Below are 22,308 nucleotides of genomic sequence, written 5' to 3'. Positions count from 1 at the left end.
GAGACACCCAAATGCAAGCAATACGCTTTTTAAACGACAGCTTTATCAGAGTCATTCTCATTTGAACCGGCACATTATATTCTTTTCAATATAACGACAAATAAGGTCAATGAGTGGCTTACGGGTCACTGACCCACATTTACCAACACCAGGTTTGCTCTGCCATTAGGGTAATTGTATGTACTGAATGGGGAGTGCAGTACGCGCCTCGTGTCTGTTTAGCCACTTGGAGGGGGAGTTATATGGGTTGCTCTCATGTTTGGTTATATTCAAACAGAACATAGCCGGAAGATGGTCAATCTTTCTCATTTCTCAGTTCACTTGTCACAGGCCCAGATTAGAAGCCTATTAATTTCTTGTCCACAGTGTCACTTTTTTTGCTAATTACCTTGCAAACAAAGGCAGGATCTGGTCATGTCGGTGGTTCTGGAGAAAGCCTCTGGAATATCTTGGATTTCAATGTGTTCACACGTTTACAAGCTTATCTCCAGGGCTTCCTACCCTGACATATGTGGGAAATCATACTCTTAGAGGAGGGTGAATTCCAAGGCCATGAAGCATTTCTCTGCAAAGGATAGGTGAGAGGTTCAATGTGATCACATTGTGGAAGGAGACTTGGTTTAGAGGCTTAAGACACTGAGTTATAAAGGGGACAGAAATCAAATTGGGATATTCATAGTCTTCAGCCATCCAACATGCTCCCAAAGGCATTTCCTCCCAATCTGTTGGGTTGAGTTGACTGAATAGCTCATTGATGGAAAACTTCTCACGTTTTCCCTGTGTTAGGTGCATCGAGGATTACAAGCTTGGTGTGGATGGACGCTCTTGCCAACTCATCGCGGAGACCTGCCCGGAGGGAGGTGACTGTGGGGAAAGCAGGGAGCTTCCCATGAACCAGACCCTCTTTGGCGAGATGTTCTTTGGTTACAACAACCATTCCAAGGACGTGGCTGCTGGACAAGTGCTGAAAGGAACATTCAGGTGAACCTCATGGCCATAGAACCAATGGCTTATTCAGGGCTATTGCTGGATATTCTTCCCTGTAGAGCTTTAAAGTCAGCAGCAAGTTTTACGTCTTGGAACAAGGTAAATGGGTTCCTAAAAGGATAGGTTATGCTCTTTCCCACGGCCTTCTCTGGGTCTACCTTCCTCCATCCAGAGTCTGAGAACCATGCTTCCTCTGGGTGAAGAGTAAAGCATTAGACACATTTTTATCTGGCCTGGGCAGGGACTGGAAGATTTTCTGTGGAAGCCACCACAGAATGCTCAGGTTCTATATTCCCTCTAAGTGGAAGAATCAGTGTGTGAGTCAACCTACAAGAGCGGTCGTCAAGTGTGGTCCAAGGTCCCTGAGGGTCCCTGAGGTTCTTTCAGAGGATAGTCGAGGTCCTGCCTTTCCCAAGTACGGACAGGCTGGCTTTTCTTCATATACTTCAGCCCAAATAATATAGTGCAATAAGGGGGATGCAGAGGTGAGAATTCAGCTGTCTTCTATGAAGTCAGACATTTTAAAAATTTGCACACACAAAAAAGTAAAATAGCACTACTTCTCTCATCAGTTTTCATAATGTATGTGAATATTTAATGGGTTTATTATTGTCATTTTAAAATGAATGAATAAATATATGTTTTTTTAATTCTTCAGTTTCTAACAGGGTAAATGTTGATAGATATAATCCACATAAAAAAAAGCTACTAGGGGCCTTTGATAATTTCTTAAGGGGTCTTGAGAACAAAATGTTTCAAACCATTGATTTAGAATATTTCTAGGAGAGTCTCCATGTGATCCCTGTCCCTAATCGGTCTTTTGCTATTTGAATAATCTTCCTCAGAGCTCATGCTTTTCAGGAGATGATGATGACGGGGAAGAAATTGTTATAATATGGACCATTAGTTGATAACAGCCTGAGCCTGGGCTCTTATGAGCAAACCGATGGGAAATTTCCCAGCCAGTTCTTGGGGTCAGTTGCTTTTTCTGTTAACAGATAGTAGACTTTACTGATATTTCCCGTTCTAGCCTGTGACTCTGTTTGCCAATGGCAAGCAGTGAGGTGTCATAACCAATCTTATGGTGGCTGGAGTCTTCTCTATAGTCTAGAAATGAGACTGGATGTGCCCAGATCTTATGGCGAGGGGATTAGGGAGTAGGGGCTGGGATGGGAGGGCGGGAATAATAGCCTCTATTTTTTGAGTAAACCTTCTCATCAGGTTTATTTCCCATCTCTCCCCCTGCCTTCACCCTACCTCTCACACTCGTGTCTTACTCCAGACACGTACATCCAGTGGGCTTCAGAGTGAGGGGAATTTTTTGATCCAGAAAGAATGTTTTCATTGTGGGTTGAGATATAGATGGTCCGCCTAGGAGTGGGGTTTGCCTAAACACTCAGAAATGAAGGTCTGCCTCTCTTTTCAGGCAAAACAACTTTGCTCGAGGTTTAGACCAACAACTGCCAGATGGCCTTGTGGTGGCCACTGTCCCCCTGGAGAACCAGTGCCTGGAGGAAATCTCGGAGCCCACCCCTGACCCGGACTTCCTGACTGGTAAGTGTGCTCATGCCCTCACTTAACCTTCAAAAACCAGGCAGCTCCCTATGGTTTCATAAAACCAAGGCTCTTGACCTCACTTATGTTGGTTTCGAAGCCAGTCATTTCCTTAATACACAATAAAAGCTCCGTCCTAAAAGTGAACACTGGTAGGGTTATTTGTCAGTAAAATTGCCAATATTGTTCTATAATCATCTGGAAAATGCTCATAATAATACCTTTCCCTGCTAGTCTCATCGAGATGCTTTGAACACAAATGGGATAATAGATAAGTAACTGTTCAGAGTTCTCAGTAGATTAGAGGAAGTCACCAGGTCATAATGGAGGCGGTGAAAAGGTGGGTAGCTACTGTGGCCTAAATATCTGTCGTTGGCAAGTATTTATGCGGCAGTGTGAGGGACTAGACAATGATAGAGCTTTGTTGTCAAATGACCCTGGGTTTGAATCCCAGCCCTGCTCCTTTCCAACTGTGTGACTTTAGATAATACAGTCCCTTGGGGACTCATGGCCCTCTCATAAGACAGAGATAACAACACCGCCCCCGTCCCGCCCTCAAATGCTGTTTTGAGCCCAGTGACATTGTGGGACTGAGGTTTGGATTGATTGGAAGAGGCAGGTACCTCAAGGGAAGCTTCTCCTTTCTGTGCCTCTGAAGACCCCTAGTTAGCACCTCCTGGACAGGAGAACATACTTCAGAGGGTTTCATGGACCCATAAGAGGTAACCAGCAGGGAACCCAGCATCACAGGCTGGAAGGCTGGATTCGAGCTCAATTCCATTGCTGGCTTTGTGCATTCCTCCATTAGTTCTCTTCCTTATTCTATGTCTTCCTTATTCTATACCTTTCTTCCCTTTTTCCTTCTTTTTCTGAAGAATGGATTGTGCTGAGGGTAAGCCTCTTCCAGATTCCAAGTTATGTTTAAAACTTGAGTTTGGACCTGGATGGAATTAGAAATAGGTCTGTCTAAAGTCGTGTAGTGTAGTGAGTTATAGCACAGTCTCTGGAACCTGACAGTTGGGCTTGACTCTTCACTGTCTGTGTGATCTTAGACAAGTTACTTACCTTCTCTGTGCCCCAGTTGTTTTACTTATAAAAATGGATATTATAATACTACCTTCTTAATTGGATTGATATGAGGAAAAAAATAAATTAATATTTGTAAAGTTTATAGAACAGTTCCTGACACATAGTGAGATATACGTTTGTTAAATAAATAAATACACCAAGGAAGAAAGAAAATATGAACATTCCAACTACCAAATAGCATGAGAAAACAATTAGATATATTTGGACCAGAAATAAATCTCATCAAAATTAGTTCCCTATGGTTTAGTTCCCTAAAAGACTAGACGCACACACGCAGAGACACACATTAAACTGAAAAAAATTAAAATGCAGCCTCAGGGCATTTCCCTAAAGACCACATCTCTCCAGTGTTAGAGAAGCTAGCTGTCTTGTTTCCACATCATTTGCTTAGAGACACTTGCCATGAATGTGTAAAATACCTTGTAAAGGAGGTGTGAGATGGCACACAAACAGGCAAGGTCCATAGCAGTGATACACCACCTGGCTTCTGTTTAAAGATCCACCAAAATCTCACACATGATAACTTATTGTGGGGGTGAGGAGATTTTACCTCAGTCACCAGGCTGGGAGAACACAGGGTCCTGGATGCTGTCTGAAGCTTATCTGGGAGGAGTCAGTGGATAAATCCAAGAAAACATCAGAAGAACACATGTTTGAATCTTCATCTTCAGAAATCAGAAAAGATCCAAACTCGGTTCTCAGCCACAACAGAAGCGTCTTTCTCCCCCACGTCCTCGGACCTTGCCTAATTTGGCGTATTGGAGGGAAAAGAGTGGAAAGATATCCATGAGGATCGTTTTCGTTTATCCTGGCCTTGAGAGAGTGAAGTCTAACAATCCTAAAAGTGTAGCGGGAACTCTTCTTGACCAGTTAGGCCAAGAACTTCCCTTTGATGGATAAAGGAATCTGTTTTGTTTGTTTAAAGCCCAGAACAACTAGAAGAATCAATTAGAGAGATGGTTGACCACATTTCTTCCATATTAGCTGTGTAGTCCCGGCAACATTGTTCTTGTATCTTTCCTGAGGGTTATACAGAGAATATCATTTCCTGTCCCACTGTTCTACTATTATAGGTCATAATCCCCATAAACCTTCACGCTTAGAAGATTTTAGAGCTAAAGTGATCTTCAGAATCTTCCATTATCAGCATTTCCAAGCATTTTTTTTTAAAGGAAAGAAAAAACAAAAACAAAAAACAAAACAGTGTTCCACTCATAAATAAGTTCTGTCTTCCATGAGTATATTTGGAAACACTATAGTATCCACCTTGGCAATTTGCAACGTCTTAGCTTAGAACAGCTTCCCAAAACCCTGCAAAAAGAAATCCCTTTTACTTATTTAACTCAATGATTCCTAAATTTATGTAACTAGAGAATCGTTTTTACACATAACAGCTATTTCCATCTTTCAGAATTACTGGTTTGAAAAGCATACTTGAAAATACCAATTGATGTGTTTTATCTTGCCAATCGCTTCCCTCTTTATCAAAATAAGAACGTTGAGCTTCACCAGCCTTTTTGGTATTATAAGTTACGTGGAAATAAATGAAGACCAACCAAATGAAGACAGATGAAAACGACTGAGTCATAGCTGGCTGTGTAGCAAGGGAGTCGGCCACCATCTGTCTTGGAAGAGACTGAAAGGCAGGCAGAGGAGAGGGAAGCTTTGGAATGGAGAACAGGAAAGTCTTCAGGTATGCCCTGAGTGCCGCCGTTGGCAGTATGTGGGCCAGCTAACTAGGAGCGAGGCATTCTATGTAAGTGTTTAGATGTGAATGTTTGGCTTTCTCTGGTTGGACTTCGGTTGGAAGCAAGAACAAAAATTGGGAATCTGTCAGTTATTAGCCAAGTCCCGGTCGTGTTGGGCTGACTTTTCCAGGTGTTGTTGTTTGGTGTCCTGGACTAGGTGCTAGAGGTACTGGTCTGACTTCCTAGCAATCTGACTTCTAGGTAGTTGGCTGATTACTATAGAGAATAGGATGGTTTTGTGGGCTGGTTGCTGCAGATTGTACATCAGAGCTCTGTTTGTATATGTGGTCTGGCCATCGTCCAATTGGTATTTCCCATCTCTTAGTTGAGACAAGGAAGAGAGTACGGGGCAGAGCAAGGAGGTCAAGAAAGCTGCTGACCATGTCATGTGCCCATTGGAGGCCACGTTCACTAAATGTCCGTGAAGAGTTAGAGCTCTGAGCTCTGGAATTTCTTCAAGGTCATCCAAAGGAAATGAACTCTTGCCTTTAGAACTTTGGGGATAATACATCCCCCTGGCATTTCAAATAAATAACAGGAGACACCTTCCTTCCTTCTTCTCTCTCTCCCTTCCTTTCTCTCACATAGGTCTATTCATTTTTTTTTTCAAGCATAGTTACAGAAAAAAAAAATGTTCTTGAGAAAACATAGTCAGAGATACTTGGTTTAAAAAAAGAGTCATTCAGAAATGTGTTCCAAATAATAATAAAATAAAACAAAATAAATACAAATTAGAGCTGACTGCATGCCAAGGCCACACTGAGAAAAAAATATATGTTACACAGAAAGGAATATCCCTTTCTTTTTAAATAGTGGAAATACTATCTGTGAGTGGGCACAGAACGGCATTTCCCGAGCATTGACGCTGTTGTAACTGTTTTCCTGACTACGCTCTAGCATAAATACGTTATGTTACGTGGAATTGCTGTTTGGCAGGTAATTATCACACTTCAACTGTGGCTCATCCTGGGTGAGTGCGGGACATTGCCACCTCTTCCTTCTCCTCCACATCCCTGCTTCCTTTATTTTTTCTTCCTCTGTTATTCTAACTAAAGCCTAGGAATTTATAACAAAAGCATCAATTAAGAAATGTCAAGTTCCCATACTTAGGGGTGATGAGAGAGAGGTGAGGAGGAGGAGGGCAACGTTATGGAAGCCAGGAACGTATGTGGTGCCTTATCTTTTCTCAGTGAACTTTTATCCCCACAACTTTATTTTGTTCTGACAACCTACCTATAAAGTAGGTAAAAGAAGTATCATTATCCCCACTTTTCCAATACGAAAACTGAAACAAAGGCGTTGCCTTCCTCAAAGTCTCACAACTGGTCGGAATCCCAGAATCAAAAAGGAAGTCACAGGTCATCTCAGCTAAGCCTCTCACTTTCCAGAAGAAACAACTGGGAACCAAAAAACCTTCTAGCCATGTGGACAGATGAAGGAAGCTCACGCCTGGGACTTGTAGTCAGAAACTGCGCCCCGCGCCCCCCCCTCCCCAAGTGACAACATGGCCAGTGGCCAGCGTTAGAATCCCGCCTCTTGATGTCCTGGCCCTTTCTCTTCCCACTAGGAAACAATTCAATTAAAGGAACTGTTTCTTAATATATTGACAAATCTTCATTTATTGGGCATGCTATTAAAACGTTTCGAAATAACAGCAAGCTGATGAGCTGATATAACTAGAGAATGAATGTTACGTAAAACAGTTCTACCAAGCATGACTCTTGATGCTCTAAGGAAATGTGCCTTTGAGGTGTGTGACTGGAGTCTTAAACTCGTAAAGTTAGAATTTCATTTATATGCTTTTAAAATTAATATAAAGGTTCAAAGCCAGAGTCGGTAGTAGGATGACTGTCACCACAAAACTTAATGCCCTAAAAGAACATTTGGAAAAAAAAGTAGTGAAAACCTTCTCTTAGTCTTAAGTAACTTATCTAGGATTGTCTGAGATAAAATTTAGGCAATTGATTCACTGAGCGCCTCTCCTGACCTTTTTGTCTTTTACCTTACCAGTAATTATTCCCATATGATTCACACAGAAGTGGAAATTTGGTAATTGCTCGGCTAATTTGATCAGCGTTGACAAGCAGCTAATTAATCCCACCCACTCTTCATCTAGTTTAGGTGTTAAATTAGTTGAGTTAGCCTGAAGGGTCAAAATGGCAGGATAATTCACTATGTATGTATTATTGCTGTTATATTTATACACATACACTCTCCATCTATCTTCCATCTGTCTGTCTGTCTATCTAGCTACCTAAATTTATATATGGCCATCATATTTGCATGTATACATATATACACACATACACACATGCGTATGTCTCTCTCTATATTTATTCCTATAACTTACACACATAGCAAACATTAAGCATAGAATTGAAGCTAAAATTGGTCTTTTAATCTTAGCAAGGTAATTTATTTTTACGTCCTGTGGCCTAATTATTTTGTTTCTGTAGCATTTTGTATTTATAGTAATGGCCAGAATTCAAATAGGGTGCCTGCCCCTCTCTCCTTAAGGTGCTCAAATAACAGCCCATTTATAACATTGCTAAGAGGCTACGAGGATGGGTTTATCGAGAGTGACTTTGGATAAGTAACAGCTTCTCAGAGCCATCGTTTTCCCATCAGTGAAAGGAGGACCACAGATAAAGTGTTTATCTCCGTGTCTGTCACATAGATGGCACTCAATATAGGGTTGTCTCTGCCCCTTCACCTACTCACACTGACACTGTCCTTCCTGGTAAAGAAGAAATAAGCGTTATCAATTCAGAGTAATTAAAACTTAAATACTGAACACAAATCAGTGAAATGGGACAGAAAAATCAATGTTATCAGGTACGTGAGCTGAGCCAATTACCGCAACTCTTAAAGAGAGCACAAATCTGGTGTGTTACAGTAAGCCTAAAATTCCATAGAAATTTATTAGGGAATATTCTAGTAGCATGGTTAGGAACCCCACCCTGTCTCAGACACGTGTGGGACGCCGTCCTGGCTCTACCTGGCAGCCCAGGGCCCTTCTGCAAACACCTGCTCTGAGCCTCAGCCTCCTAGTTATAAAATACAAATAATAACACCTATCTCACAAGGATCAAGTGACTTTATAGATACAAAGTGCAAAGCAAAGTGCCTGGCACAGGGTAAGGGTTCAATAAATGATAGCTGTTGTTACTGTGATTCCAGAAATTGAATCCGTCAAAGAACGTGTTCTTGTTTTCTCACAATTACCCCCCCGCCCCGACCCCCTGACCCAATAGATCTGGGACTTGTGAGTCAATTACACACGCTGAGCCCACGTGTCCTCTGTCCCCAGGGATGGTGAACTTCAGTGAGGTGTCTGGATACCCCGTGCTGCAGCACTGGAAGGTCCGATCTGTGATGTACCACATCAAACTCAACCAAGTGACCGTCTCTCAGGGTAAGCATAGCAGCAAGCAGTCCCTCTCATCTGCTTTCGGGGCACGGTGTGCCTTTCCCAGGGCACGAGCCCTTCTTCCCAGTGTGGAAGACGCAGTTTAATGTGCCGCCACCATGAGGTACACAGCCTGTTCACTCAGAGTCACTCTAAATGGCAAGTGGCTGGAATCGGGCCCTTTTCTATATAGAGGTTCAATTGCAAGTTTTATCTTGGACTGTAGACGAGATAGAAAGGGCAAGACGGGAACCACTGAAAATAAACCTCTGCTTTATCATGTTTCCCTGGAGGCATGCACTGTGTGGAGAGGAGATGCAAAAGCAGACTTTCTATAAGTTGACAGAATAAAATTTTCCAAATGCAAAGAGCATCACTTAGAGGTTCCATGCAATGAAGCGAATAAGGGAATGAGAGCAAGAAAGGGGTGGGGGAGGAAAAATGGAAAACAGCTTACGGTTCCTAAAGAGCAAGAGAGCAGGATGGATGGATGGGTCTGTGGGTAGATAGATAGATGAGAGAGAGAGAGAGAGAGAGAGAGAGAGAGAGAGAGAGAGAGAGAGAGAGAGAGATATCGAGATCTAGTAAGTTAAGGAGTAGTGAATTTGAAACTTAGGACAAATTCTTCTAAAACAGAACAGCCAACTGTCTTGTAGTCTTCAAATTTTGGTGGTAAATGCCTTGAATCAAGCTTTGCACATTGCAAGTCCAATGTGCTATTTGTGAAAGAGAAAATTTCTTTAAACACGGCCTTCATGTCAGTTTGCATCTCTATTCCACCTCATCCCCATGGACTAGGAGAACATTACTCAACTCCTTTCTCTGACGCTATCTAAGGAATATTCCAGACCTGACGTTTACGCTTCAGAGTCTAGCTTCCCTGTGTTGGCTGAAAGGGTAACTAGATTCAGGTGATATTGTTGGCACAGGATGACAAGAGAAGGAGACCCTGAGGGTCTTAGGGTCCACCTCAGGGAGGCAGAGCTTAGGGCCAACAGGAGAGGGATACAGCGAAGGGGCCGGGCAAAGCGTTATGAAGAGGAATGAGGACACATACTCAGTTTGCACCTCACACAGGTGCTGTGCGTATCAGGAGGTTAGAATTCAGGTATCTCTACTGCCACGTGCCTTTCAAAGCCACCATGGCATTGAGTGTGATGTGGACGTCTGTACTTGGGGTCTCTGCCTTTTCCTGCCAGTGCAGGTGTGTCGGGCTGCATGAAAGAAGGACTGTATAAAGCTGGCCGGGTTCAGAAGGTATCGGGTTTAGAAAATTGGCCATTGGCTATCTTTCCAACAAATACAAGTCTCTTAAACAGGAAAAGCAAATCCAAGGAGATGTGGCAGGGGGAAGGCAAACAGGTCCTTTCTTACCTTTGCCCGTTTCCCGGTCCTTATACTTCTGATTTTTTTTGAAATTAATATAAGCAGTGCATTACTGACTTTTCTGACTTTTCTTCTTCCATTATCTTCCCATTCCCCGTTTCTATGTCTGAAGGCGATATTCTGCAAAGTTACTCGGTCTTTACCCACAGTTAGAATATATTTTACACCCTGACCTTGCCCTTGGGCACATTCCCGCATACACACAACAGAAGTGCCATGAAGCGATACATTGTCTTACAATGTGAAATGTTTTCTGCTGGTCTTTGTTTTTCTATTTCAGACTATGCTATTCTTTGTCACTCTTTTTTTTTCTCTTCAAATGCTATTATTTGAGCTTGTTAAATTAATTTAATGTTATGACTGGTGATTTGGAAAAAAAAAAAAAAAGCATTGATTTAAGCTGGGGCTCCCTAAGTTGTATGAGGTGAATGACACAGCCAACTGGCTTACACAGATACTTCATTTCAGAACTGAAAGGTCTGATTTAGCCAAATGGAAACACTCACCTGATAGTAGTTCCCGCCAGCTCTCCAGCTCGCTCTGGGCCACCTAGTCACTTCCATACTTGAGGTTGAATGGCCTGGGGACCCAGACACTCTTATTGGGAGTCCTCACTGTCCCTCTTGGGTGATGTTTCTTCGTAGCCCTCAACAACGCTCTGCACTCCCTGGATGGGGCTACCTCTCGTGGGGATTTTGTGGCCTTATTGGACCAGTTCGGCAATCATTACATCCAGGAAGCCATCTACGGCTTTGAGGAGTCCTGTTCTATCTGGTACCCAAACAAGCAGGTCCAACGGCGACTCTGGCTGGAATATGAGGACATCAGCAAAGGTGAGTGGCATGCTTATCAACAACGTTGACACCCCAAGCAAGTACTGGCTGCCTCGGTGCAATGCATAGGGCCAAACTTCAGGAGTCTATAGATGAAGGACTAATTCAGATGTCGCCGTGATGCTCTGTGCCCATCCCTAAAAATACCAAGGTTTGGCTGCTAAAACCAAATCTTAATGTGGGGGTGTCTGGGGGAAACTTCAGATGCAGGATGGCATTAAGATCATATGGTCACTGTTAGCTGTTGTAGACAACCCTCTACAGGTTTTAACTGGCTACCATGCCTTCTGCTACCATAGCCAGGGCAGCAAATTCCAATGTTCTTGCGGAGTAAGGGAGAAGGAAGAGAGTGTTACAGTCTCCTGCTACTTCCTGCCTCCGGCAGTCCCAGCCTGTGCTGGCCCGCAACCCCTTACAGTAACTGCACAGTAAACTGCATCCTGCCATGCAAACACGGTGGGCCCATTTTTCCTACGGATTTGTGCTATGAGGAAATTTCCGTTGGCCCCAGTATTTATATGGTTCTAGATAACAGCCTCACAGATGTATCCTTAGCCACCGTCTGATGGGAAGTTAGTATTCAGCCCACGTAAGCATAAGAAATGGGGATTTTTCAAACCTTCTGGATTCACCTCCTGGCATTGGAGGAGTACTGGCTGGTAAATTTGTATTCCGATCAACCAAAACTGGCTTAGAATTGCCATTTGTGGAATTTCTTCTCCTGAGCTAATCCTCCTGGCATTCTGATGAGGTCCAGTTATGGATGTGTGAGTTGCTAAAGGGCTTGTGATGAAATTAGCACAATGAAAACTCAAGAAGTAGGTCATCCTAAAATTGAATGATCACGGGTCCCTCTGAGGTGAGGGACCCCCTGGTGTCAGCAGTGCTGCAGTGAGGAAAGGGGTCCCTCGTGGCTGAGATGCTCTAGGTTCTCTGAGCTCCACACATACTCCTGTTTATCTTGCTTCAGAGGTAACAGAGGCATGAAAGTCTGTCTTCTGGGCATTTTCTTCCAGAAGAAGCAAAAAACTTGGGTCTGGGCTGGAGTTGCTGCAGCCATTGCCCCCAAGCCCCACAACCACAGGGTTCTGTTATCCTTTCAAACTTGAGCATTTTCAAATTGCTCTGATTCCAATTTGCCAAGAAAGGAGTGTAATGTAAGCAAATAGAGATAAGGCCGTTTCCAGCTGGCAAAGCTTTCTTATGTTTCCATGCCACAGCCTAGTGACTAAACCAAAAGGCTAACTCCACCTCTATTTCTGTTTGCCAGTAATGCAAGGATTGTCAGCCTTTGGGACTGCTGGCAGATGAGAGTCTGACCTGCCCCAGAACTCCTGCTCTGACCCCTTGCTTTTTTCTGTGTTTTTGTTTGTTTGTTTGTTTTTGCTTCTTTCTTGAGCATTGCAGTGTCCTTAAGGTTAAACATTGAGCCTAGGAGGGAAACTTGCCCATGGCCTTGGCACCAGGCCATACCCCTCATGAAGCTGTTCTTGCCACTCAGGACCTAGTTTTGTCCCAGTCCAACTGTTGACTTTAGTTCTTATAAATCCGATGCATCCAACCCCTTACGTGTTATTGATCTTACAAGATAGTCAAATGTTTTAGTACGTCTATTTTAATCTCTCAATTGTTCGTGTATCACATCCCCCACTCCTGAGTCTTCTGCGTCCTAGCATTTATCTTTCTTATTGTTTGGTCTGATTTTTGCTCTTAAATATGTTTCTCCTCTCCAAGAACTCATTTCCTTTTATTCCCAAAGCCTGCATGAAGGCACGTTACTGATTAAGAATCGTAAGTACGTAAGACGAAGGAAGATTTTCTTCTGCTTTGCTGCACTCTGAGAGGATTGGTCTGGAATGGGATTTATATACTAGTGGTAACAAGTGTTCTGAGAGAGCTATACTGACCTCAGCATCAAAGTGACACCTTTTTGGACTCGAGTCCTTTGCTTATACGTTCTTGCCTGTGCTAACTTTAGAAACCAACTTGTGGAAGGGTTCTTCTGGTCTTTCCTTTTGTACCTATGCTCAGATACCTGAAATTGCATACAGATTCAATAGGCAAGGTTGATCGGGAGTGAAACGAAATCGAAAGAACACAGGACTTAAGGGTTGGGGTTCTAGAATCTGCCAGGTGACTTTTGTTTAGTCAGTTAACTACTGGGACCTCACTTGTAGTGCCCTCTGTGGTCGTGTCCAGCTCTGAAAGTGTAGGGTTCCTAGGAATCCTCCTGTATGTGAGAAGCTTTCTCAGGTCAGGCACTTGAATAAAGATTCTCTTCTGTGTACAAATCTCTGCAAAACTTCTCAAGGGTCAGTTCCATGCCTTGGGCAACTTCGGCCTTCCAGGGTCTAACACAGCATGTGGTGAGCCCTCAACATCTGTCTGTTTGTTGTCGTTGTTGCTGGTGGCAGTGGCGGCAACGGTGGGAAAGCCCTTCTGATGTGGTGATTTTCTGCGTGGGTTTTACAATACACCTGTCCCGTGTTTTACTTATGCTTGACTGATGAAAATGCAGGGATGGATATTTTGGGCTGGTTCTTCAGAAGACCACCGTCCATCCAACAGACACGTATTTGTCATACTGCCACCTTTGGTTTGGCCATACCAACATGTGAGAGCAGCTGTCTCTAGATAATTCTGACTGAAGCTGGTGAAAAATATACTTCATTTCTCAGTGTTTACTCTTCGCCTGTCTTAATTTTTTTTTTTTTTAACAGAGCCAATAAAGACTATCAGAAGTGGAACTTCCCAACCTCCCCTCTCTTCCCTTCTAAACTTACATTATCTTCTCACCTCGTCATTTGCCCTCCTGCTTCAGAAAACGTAGTGGGGTTCTCCTCTTCAGGCTAACCCCCCACCAGTACACTTTCTCTCCTGCCTCTGCTTCCTCCTCAACCTCACCCCTTCATTAGCCTCTTCCTTTTTCATCTTTACACCCTCTTCAGCCACTGACTTACCCCTCCATCAACCTTACACCTTCCCCCAAATCACAGGTTTATAAACACACAACTCGTACCACTGTTTCCTTTCAATATATCCCATCTCATTTCTTGAGCAGGTAGTTTATATGCCTTTTCTTTACTTCCTCAAGTTCTTTTCACTCTTCAAATGACTTCTTTCAACCACTTCGCTCTACAGAAATAGCTGTGGAGAAGGAAATCAAGCCTTCTTAATCAGAGGTTCACGTTTCTTTTCTGTGACCATTTTGGCTATCTCAGCTAAAGAATTTGTTCCTCTTGACCAGGTCTGCCTTCTTGAAAATTCTCTCTTCCCTCAGTGTCCCTGGCGCTATTCTGTCCAGAGTCTCTTGACAAAAACTTGGGCCCTTATTTCTCATTCGTTTTTGCCCTTGCTTCTGTAAAGAAATCATTTTACATTTTGGCCTTTTTCCAGGATTTCATTCTTATTGTTCATGTCTTCTTCACTGTGTCTGGGTGATTATCTACCTCAACCTACATTTCTAATCCTTCCTTTTTCCCTAAGATTCAAAACCTCATTTACCCCGTAGCATTTAGCGTTCCTACGGGATATTCTACAGGCACCTCAATGAACAACATCTCTTTTCTCTATATCCCCTAGTAGATTCGTGAACTACAGTGATGGGTCAGAATACAACGTGAGGAGACCTGGATGCTCTCCTCCATCCTCGGCATCCAACCCTTTACACAGTTCTGTTCTTTTTACCAACTAAATGTTTCTTTAGCGGGTGTCTTCTCCTGTCCAGTTCCCCAAATTGTATGCGTTTGCAGTATCAGCTCTCATAAGAAGTATGGAAATAGCATCCTTATGTGTCGCTTTTTCTTCCGTTTCCTGCCGTTCTAGTCCATTCTCCATGTTGCCATCTGTTACCTTTTGGAAATGCCAGTTAATAATGTGACTGTTCAGCTGGAAGCCCTTCACTAATTCCTCCCTGCCTTCTTGGCATGAAAATGACTTCACTCCTTGCATTTGTTTCCTATGTTTGCCGTAACAAATGACCACAAACTTGGGGCTTTATTTTTTGACAGTTCTGGGGGGCAGAGGTCCAAAATCAGCTTCAGTGGGCTAAACGAGGTATCAGGAGAGCTGGTCCCTTCTGTCCTTGCCATTTCCAGCTTCTAGAGGCTACCTGTATTCCTGGCCTCGTGGTCCCTTTCTCCGTCTTCAAAGTGCATCACTCCTAACTCTGAGGCACATGGCCGTCTCTCTGACTCCTCCTGATTCCTCTTATAAGGACCCTTTTGATTACATTGGGCTCACTCAGGTAAGCCAGGATGATCTCCCCATCTCAAGAGTCTCAACTTAAGCATATCAGCAAAATCCCTTTTACCATTCACAGGTGGCCTTCCCAGGTCCCAGGAATTAGCATCTGGGCATCTCTGGGAGTCAGTATTCAGCCTGCCACATCCGCTGCCCTCTCTAGCTGTCACATTACCGACCACGCCCCATCCCAAGCATCCTCCACTCTGATGAGACAAGGCTACTTACTGTCAATCCCTAACCCTTGCATTAGCCTCCACTGTACGTCCTCAGAGACGCCCTCCCTACCCCGTCCTAAGGCTATAGATATGCCCTCTAGACTCTCCACAACTACTCTCTCTCACTTAGAAATTTTCTTTTCAGTCCCTCTCTTGCCCACCTCTTGCAACTTTGTTTTTCTCCTTTTCCTGGTGTCTGTTCAGTTGCCTAATTTCTGGGAAGATTTTCCTCTTTCCGTGGGACCTTAGGATCAGCAAATTAGTGTTCCTGGCTCTGATTTCTGGTTCTTGCTGTCGTTGTTTTTAATTGCCCCCTTCAGCTCTATAAACTGCCATTGGCAATTAAATGAGACCATGGCCCAGTGTCAGGCTCCGACTCTGGATCAAGTTTCCCACTGGTTTGGAAGAAGGCACTGAGCCTTTTTCTCCCTTCTGAGACTTTGTACATGCCCTGCCTGTCTAACCCTGTCCTCTCTTCTCCCTCCGTTCTGCCATGTCTTTCTTCCTGCTCTTCAAGAGCCAGCTCAGATGTCACCCCTTCCACCAAGCCTTCCCTGATGCTCTGGGCAGAGTTCTTTGCTGCCTGTTTTCTGCTCCTATAGCTCCTTTATGTATCCTTTGGCAGCGTTCCTCACATGGCCCTGTATTTTCATCTCCCTGTATGTCTGTCTGCCATGGCAGTGGACTTGACAGCACTTGCCATGTTTCTCTCTCTCTCTTATTTTTTTAATTTAAAAGTTTATTTGTGTCAAAAATTCAAAATGTATAAAAGAGAATAAAGTGAAAAATACATCTTTCTCCCACTCTTCCTAGTAATCTAGTTCCACTTCCCAGAGGCAACCAGGCAACCATTGCTACCAGTGTACTGTCTGTCCATTCTGAGATATTCTATTTCCAGCCATTTGGAAGTGGACAAAGCAAGTTGCAGAAGAGTAAATATATCAGGGTCTTGTCTGTTTTAAAAAATTTATATATATAAATATATTCACATATACACGTATATAAATATATATCATCTTTTAGCCTCTCTCTCACTGTAGATACAGATGGTGCCAAAATAATGCATACACATTTTAATAAAGGAAAACTATTAAAATTGTAATATTCAATATATAGCAATAACAAAAGATGAATACAAGTCACGTTTGACGTCTGCAATTACAAGAGGTGCTCAAAGTGGTTACCATCAGCGTCCAGACACTTCTGATTACGGCGAACTACTGCTTGGGCAACGGTGACCAAAGTGTCCACTTGTATACGTTTTTTTTTGGCACCCCCGGTTTGTGTGTGTGCGTGTCTGTGTGTGTGTGTATTCCAGATTAGGGGTATGGGGTAAGGAATTTTATTTTTTTTTATACTAAAAACTTCTGTATTGCTTTTGCCACAATAGGCATGTGCTGCTTTTATAATAAAACTTTTTTAAAACACTGAAAAATATATTCTGAAAATTATGTGTTTACCTTGAGTGAAGACTTATGAAGTTAACAGGAAAAAAAATCAAAATGTGCAATTGTATCTACAGTGAGCTGAACTTTGGATAGAAACGTGGGAGGAAGTATGGAATAATATGACCATTTCTTGTTTATCTTTGAGTCTTCATCCCTGAAACAGTGCCTGATGTATAATTAGCAACCACGTTTGTTGAAAGAACAAACCCTTCATTTTGTTGTTGTTTCAGAAGAAACTAGGAAAGAGCTTTAGATCCAGAGAAGTGACCAAAAAGAATGAACCTTCTGCAAATAAGAACTTCCAAGGGTTTAAATTTAATCTTCCACCTGACATACTAAGCACAGTACATTTTCTTTCTTTCTTCTTTCTTTCTTTCTTTCTTTCTTTCTTTCTTTCTTTCTTTCTTTCTTTCTTTCTTTCTTCTTTCTTTTTTCTTTTTTCTTTTTGTTTTGTTTTACTCCATTCAGGAGTGGATTTCCTTGGATCTTTCTTCCTTTCCTTTTCCAATATCACTTTCATTGTTACTTTAGATCTGACCTTTGCCATTGCTTTTTCTTGCCGTTTCTTTTGGTGCGTATCGGTGGGGTTATCTGCATTGACAGTTGGCAATAAGCCTTTCCACTGCCCCTCCTCGTCCAAAATTCCCTGTTATTTTTCTTTTGTTCCGTTTTGTTTGGTTTTTTTTCCGAGCCACTTGCTTCCTTTCTGCGGGGCAAGCCAAGAAGAATAGCTGCCTCTCCTTCCAAGATACAAGCTGATCGTTTTTCCCTTAAGTCGGCCCCCCAGCTCTGAGAAGTCTTCAGTCAGATTAGAGTCAGAGAAAGGAGTAAACCCTCCATGGCATTGTATTTCATTACAAAGGACACCATGTTTTCCACTTTCCATCACTTTATTTTTGCGTGAATAGAACCCAAGACAGACTCAGTTGGTCCGTCTCCCCGGGGTTGTGAACAGATTTCTGCTCTGACTGAACGCACGACAGTAGCTGAATCAGCAGTCAGCCTTTGATTGCAGTTAGTGGGTGCTGGTCCATGGAGACCCCGTCTTCTGTGTGCAATGCTCCTGTAGCAGTCTGTAGGCTAACTTGTGTAATTGTGATTCGTGGCAGAAACACCTGATTAAGTTAGGGATACAACATAGAAACCCAATGGAGACTAATAACTTAAATTTCTAGAATGCTTTATGTTTTACAAACCCTAAGGCTGAAGCCTGCTCCGAAGGCTCTCTTTATGCACATTTACAATGATGAAGTTAGCATTCAAGTAGCAAAGCAATTAAGGCATAGAGCTATTTTCTGTAAAGGATTAATTAATTAATTCAACAAATATATGCTGAAGGCCTGCTCCATGCAAAGCCCTGTAGTGAGCAGAGAGGGGGGTGTACAGGAGACAGCTGTGTGCCAGGCAGACAGTCCTGATGAAGGCGCTGCTGAAAACGAGCCTGGTGGTATCACAAACGGAGTCTTCGAAAAGAAACTAAGCTTTCCTAAACATATGTGTGAGGATGTAATTAGAGACTTAGGTCCCCAGGCTCTGATGCTGAGTCCAGAGCAAACTGGGGCTGGAAGTTGAGGGAGGAAGTTACTGCAAATAATATTGCCAAACAGTGACTGTTTTTGAGCCCTTCCTGTGAGCCAGGCCCTTTGCGAAGCTTTTGGTACAAAGCTTTTCTCACTTAACCCTGGTGTCACTTCCTGCCTGGTGGAGCCACTGCCTTTCACCTTGAGTTTGCTGGATTTTTGATTTTGCTGTGTGATAGTTTGGGGCCAGGATCTGTGATGATGACATAGTTGCTGGAGTAATGTATGTTTTCCTATACAGTAGAGCATCTCAAAATTTACTGTGCACGTATATCACCCGGGAACTTGTTAAAATGGAGATTCTGAGTCTGCATGTCTAACAAGCTCTCAGACGACCCCAAAGCTGCGAATCCAAGGACCACATTCTGAATAGAAAGGCTCCATCATTTTCTCAAAGGCCTGCAGAGAGCGGATTCCATCATCACCTCTCTTCATCCTGTCCAGTGCAGGGACTTCAGCACCGGAGCCGTGGCACGTGGCCTCCTGGGGTGTGTCCTAGTGTCCTCTCCACAGAGGAGTGTCACAGACAAGAAGACTAGCCTGAATGGACCAGGACGTTTCCCTGATGAAAGCATTGATCATTAGGCTTCTGCACAGAATTGAACAGTCTTAAGCCCTTGAGCACTGAGAGAAATTGGAAACATGCCCACAGTCAGGATTAAAGGCGATAAGCTGGGTATTTTTTTTTTTTTAACTTTATACTGTCCTGATCTGAGGATCTCAAGCATTCTCTCTCTAGCTTTTTAAAAATAGCATTCAAGAGACCCCCATTTTCTTCCTACAGAAACTGCAAATTGTTACAGAGTTTTTCATATTTTAACCTAGCTGGTATTTTAGCTGATGGGACACTTCCGCTGGTGATAGCAAACTCCCTTCAAATAATTATGGGCCTGATAATAGTGACGTGTTGTCTGTAACATACAATGCAGTAGTTAATTAGACAGCATTCTAGATTATTCTGTACTCCAAATACGTAAGCTTTGTCTTCACAACTCGATGGATTGCGTCCTTGCAGTGGGCTTGTTTATTCGCTTATTTAAAACATTCTATATCTAAACATTGCTCTAGGCACGGGCATCTGATGGTAAATGACACAGAAAATGTTCCTCCTTTTAGGGAGCTTCTGTCCTAATGAAGAGAGAGACAGTAGCAAGTAATACCTACATGAAAGCAATTCTTCTAGTGATAGATGCTATGAAGAAACAAAAAACAGAGGCTGGCTAGAGGATTGAGGGTGACTAAGATGGCAGGCACAGAAAAAGCCTCCATCCTGGTCATGAGGGGGTGAGTATGAGCTGAGACCTGTTAGACAAGAAGGAGCTGGGCATGCAAAACATGGGGGACATAACATTGCAGGCAGAGGAAATAGCAAACACCAAGGCTTCATAATCTTTTGAATTCTCATAGCTTCTAGTATAATGTAGAGCCCAGGAGAAGTTACATGGTAAATATTTAGGCTGGTAACCAACATGGCTGTGGAGAAAACAGGGACCTGGATTCTCTGAGGGAATATGAAGAGAAGAAACTACTTCTGGAAAGCGTGCTCTGCTTTCCTAGATTCAGCAAGCTGAGATGGGACCAATGGGTTTAGCCCGTCCTATTGTATCCAACATGTAGATCGGTGCTCAGGGGGGCTGGCCAGGGTGATATAGACCCAAGAGAAATAAACATTTGTCTATAGTCTTAATAATACAATGCATCTGTCTACCAGGACTTTTATCTTGATCTTAAGTTATGGGCTCCATCCCACAACTGATAGTTTTTTTTAAAAACCACAAACTATGTTGGGAAAAATATTACAAAATCTACAATGATGCAAGGGATTTGCGACATCAAAAGTGAAAATCTGAACTTGACATCAATTGAGGTCCTCACATCTTTTGGGATGAGAGCCTGTGTCTTAAGCAGTAATATGTCTCTGTTGCCCATTGTATGCAAAGGCAGCATGTTGAAGGGAAGACACTGGATGGGTAGTCAAGAGACCTGGAGTTTTGGTCGCAGTTGAGCTATTTGTCAGCTAGCCAGCCGATCTTGGGTAAGTTACTTAACCCTCTTCAAAATGATCTTCCCATCTGTATAATAACTAACTTGAGTTAGGTGATACTTAGACTTTCTTCTACTTCTAATGTCCTGTGACTGTATACTCAGCCCATGATACCTACTTCTGATAACAGAAAGCAACATTTAATAACACCTGGCTCAAGGCTAAATAGGTTAACGCAACTGATATTGCAATGGAAGGAGTTTAATGTAGTTGTTTGTTGCAAGGCTTCAGAGTCAACGTTTTTTATTAGCTGTGGCTGCTGAGATGTTTCCTTAATGGCTGTGAACCTCGGTTTCCATGTCTGTAAAACAGAGCTAAGCATACGTATCTTACAAGTAAGGATTGTGTAAGGACTCCATACAATAATTACATATGAAGCACAACGTCTAGCGTTCTGTAAGTGTTCAGTGTGTTTTTCACTCATTATTATTCTTATTATTAGCATTGTTTTAATGAAATTTACAGTTCAGCTCACTATTTTTGAACAAAATAGCAGTTGATAAGAATTTCAGAGAGATATGAATAAAACTTGCCCTGGGTAAATGTGCTCTTCCCAGAAACACTGATGGATATTTCAGAAGTCACAAATCACCTGCTACGCAGGCGAGTGGAACAGGGGAGTCGAACCACCCCAAAGTCAGCATTAACATCACGTACTTTGGCAACAGTTTTCAGTCCCAGTTTGTAGCCCCTTTGTTGGGAAAAGAACAAGAAATAAGCATGACTTCTCCCATGCATATGAGAGGGATTTTATTTATTTATTTATTATTCTTTTTGGTGAGGAAGGGGGTAGGAGCTATCAAAATGTGCTCTGTGTGGGAAAGGAACCCTGGGGATAAAGCTTGGGTGTTAATTGCCTTTTCAGTGCAAAGAAACTACCAGGTGCATTCTGCAAAGGGGGAGAAATTCATGCAAGTGCCCAGCTGTACCTGCCTTCCCTTGTACCTGTGCCATCTGGTGCACACCTGTATCCAGGTGCGGACACAGATTTCTCCTGTGCCCCAGAGGTGGGATGCTGGCCCTTCTAACCACCCAAGTCCCACCGGAATTGGACGTTGGGGTTGAGAGATAACATAGCAGGAGTTTTTGTGTTTTCCTTAGGCTCCTGTCTTTTCCTGATTTCTGTCATTGCCTGCTTTCGAGGAACACTTTTGTATTCTCTGAGGTGTGAGTGGGTCAGCAATGGCTGGGGCCACATCACTTGCTGCCCCACGTCACGCCCCATCTCTTGGAATGTATCACACCGTGCAGAGCACGGCATCTAGCCGGCGGTCAATAAATATTGGCTAAATGGATGAGTGAGTGAATGCCATCCTTTTTCTCCCCTTGTCCCGTCCAAGGGAAATGACAGCATGTTGTCTAAGGCAGCACATCCTCAAACAGCTTCCCCTCCAACGCCCTGGCACCAGCCACCCTTTCATCATCCCTCCTGTACATCTCCAGGTTTGATTGTTGTGTGTATGGGGGTGGAGGGGTGCAATTTGGCATTAGAAGAATAGGCTAGACATTCAAACAAGTGATCAGGATGAGGGCTAAATACTAGGGACTGGCAAACAGCCATGTGTGCAGGTCCAGTTTATGATTGTTAGTCCACGTTTCCAACTACCAATACCTCCCTAAACCAAGTTCATGCCCAAGGGCTCCAGAAAGTGGTCACACTGGTCTCCCCTTACAGCCCAACTTAATTAGCAAGGAATAGATGACTCGGCTAAGTCGTCACCACACACGGCCTGTCAACCCGCGTAAGTCTGGCAAGGGACAGCGTTCATT

General features: G+C 43.1%; 1 protein-coding gene across 2 annotated transcripts in view; it reads left to right on the top strand.

Annotated features, from left to right (window-relative positions):
• The window catches only part of ASTN1 (astrotactin 1), a 290,332-nt gene that overhangs the window by 211,538 nt on the left and 56,486 nt on the right, over positions 1–22,308 (top strand). For both annotated transcript variants that reach the window (XM_019728222.2, XM_019728300.2), the window contains exons 13-16: positions 787–981; positions 2,414–2,541; positions 8,689–8,793; positions 10,818–11,006. In XM_019728222.2, the coding sequence (XP_019583781.2) occupies positions 787–981; positions 2,414–2,541; positions 8,689–8,793; positions 10,818–11,006 (617 nt within the window). The remainder of the gene's footprint in view (positions 1–786; positions 982–2,413; positions 2,542–8,688; positions 8,794–10,817; positions 11,007–22,308) is intronic.

The sequence above is a fragment of the Rhinolophus sinicus genome, linkage group LG17 (genome assembly GCF_036562045.2).
Source record: "Rhinolophus sinicus isolate RSC01 linkage group LG17, ASM3656204v1, whole genome shotgun sequence".
Taxonomy (NCBI): Eukaryota; Metazoa; Chordata; class Mammalia; order Chiroptera; family Rhinolophidae; genus Rhinolophus; species Rhinolophus sinicus.
Note: the sequence above shows the minus strand (reverse complement) of the source record. Positions and strands in the feature narration are given on the sequence as shown.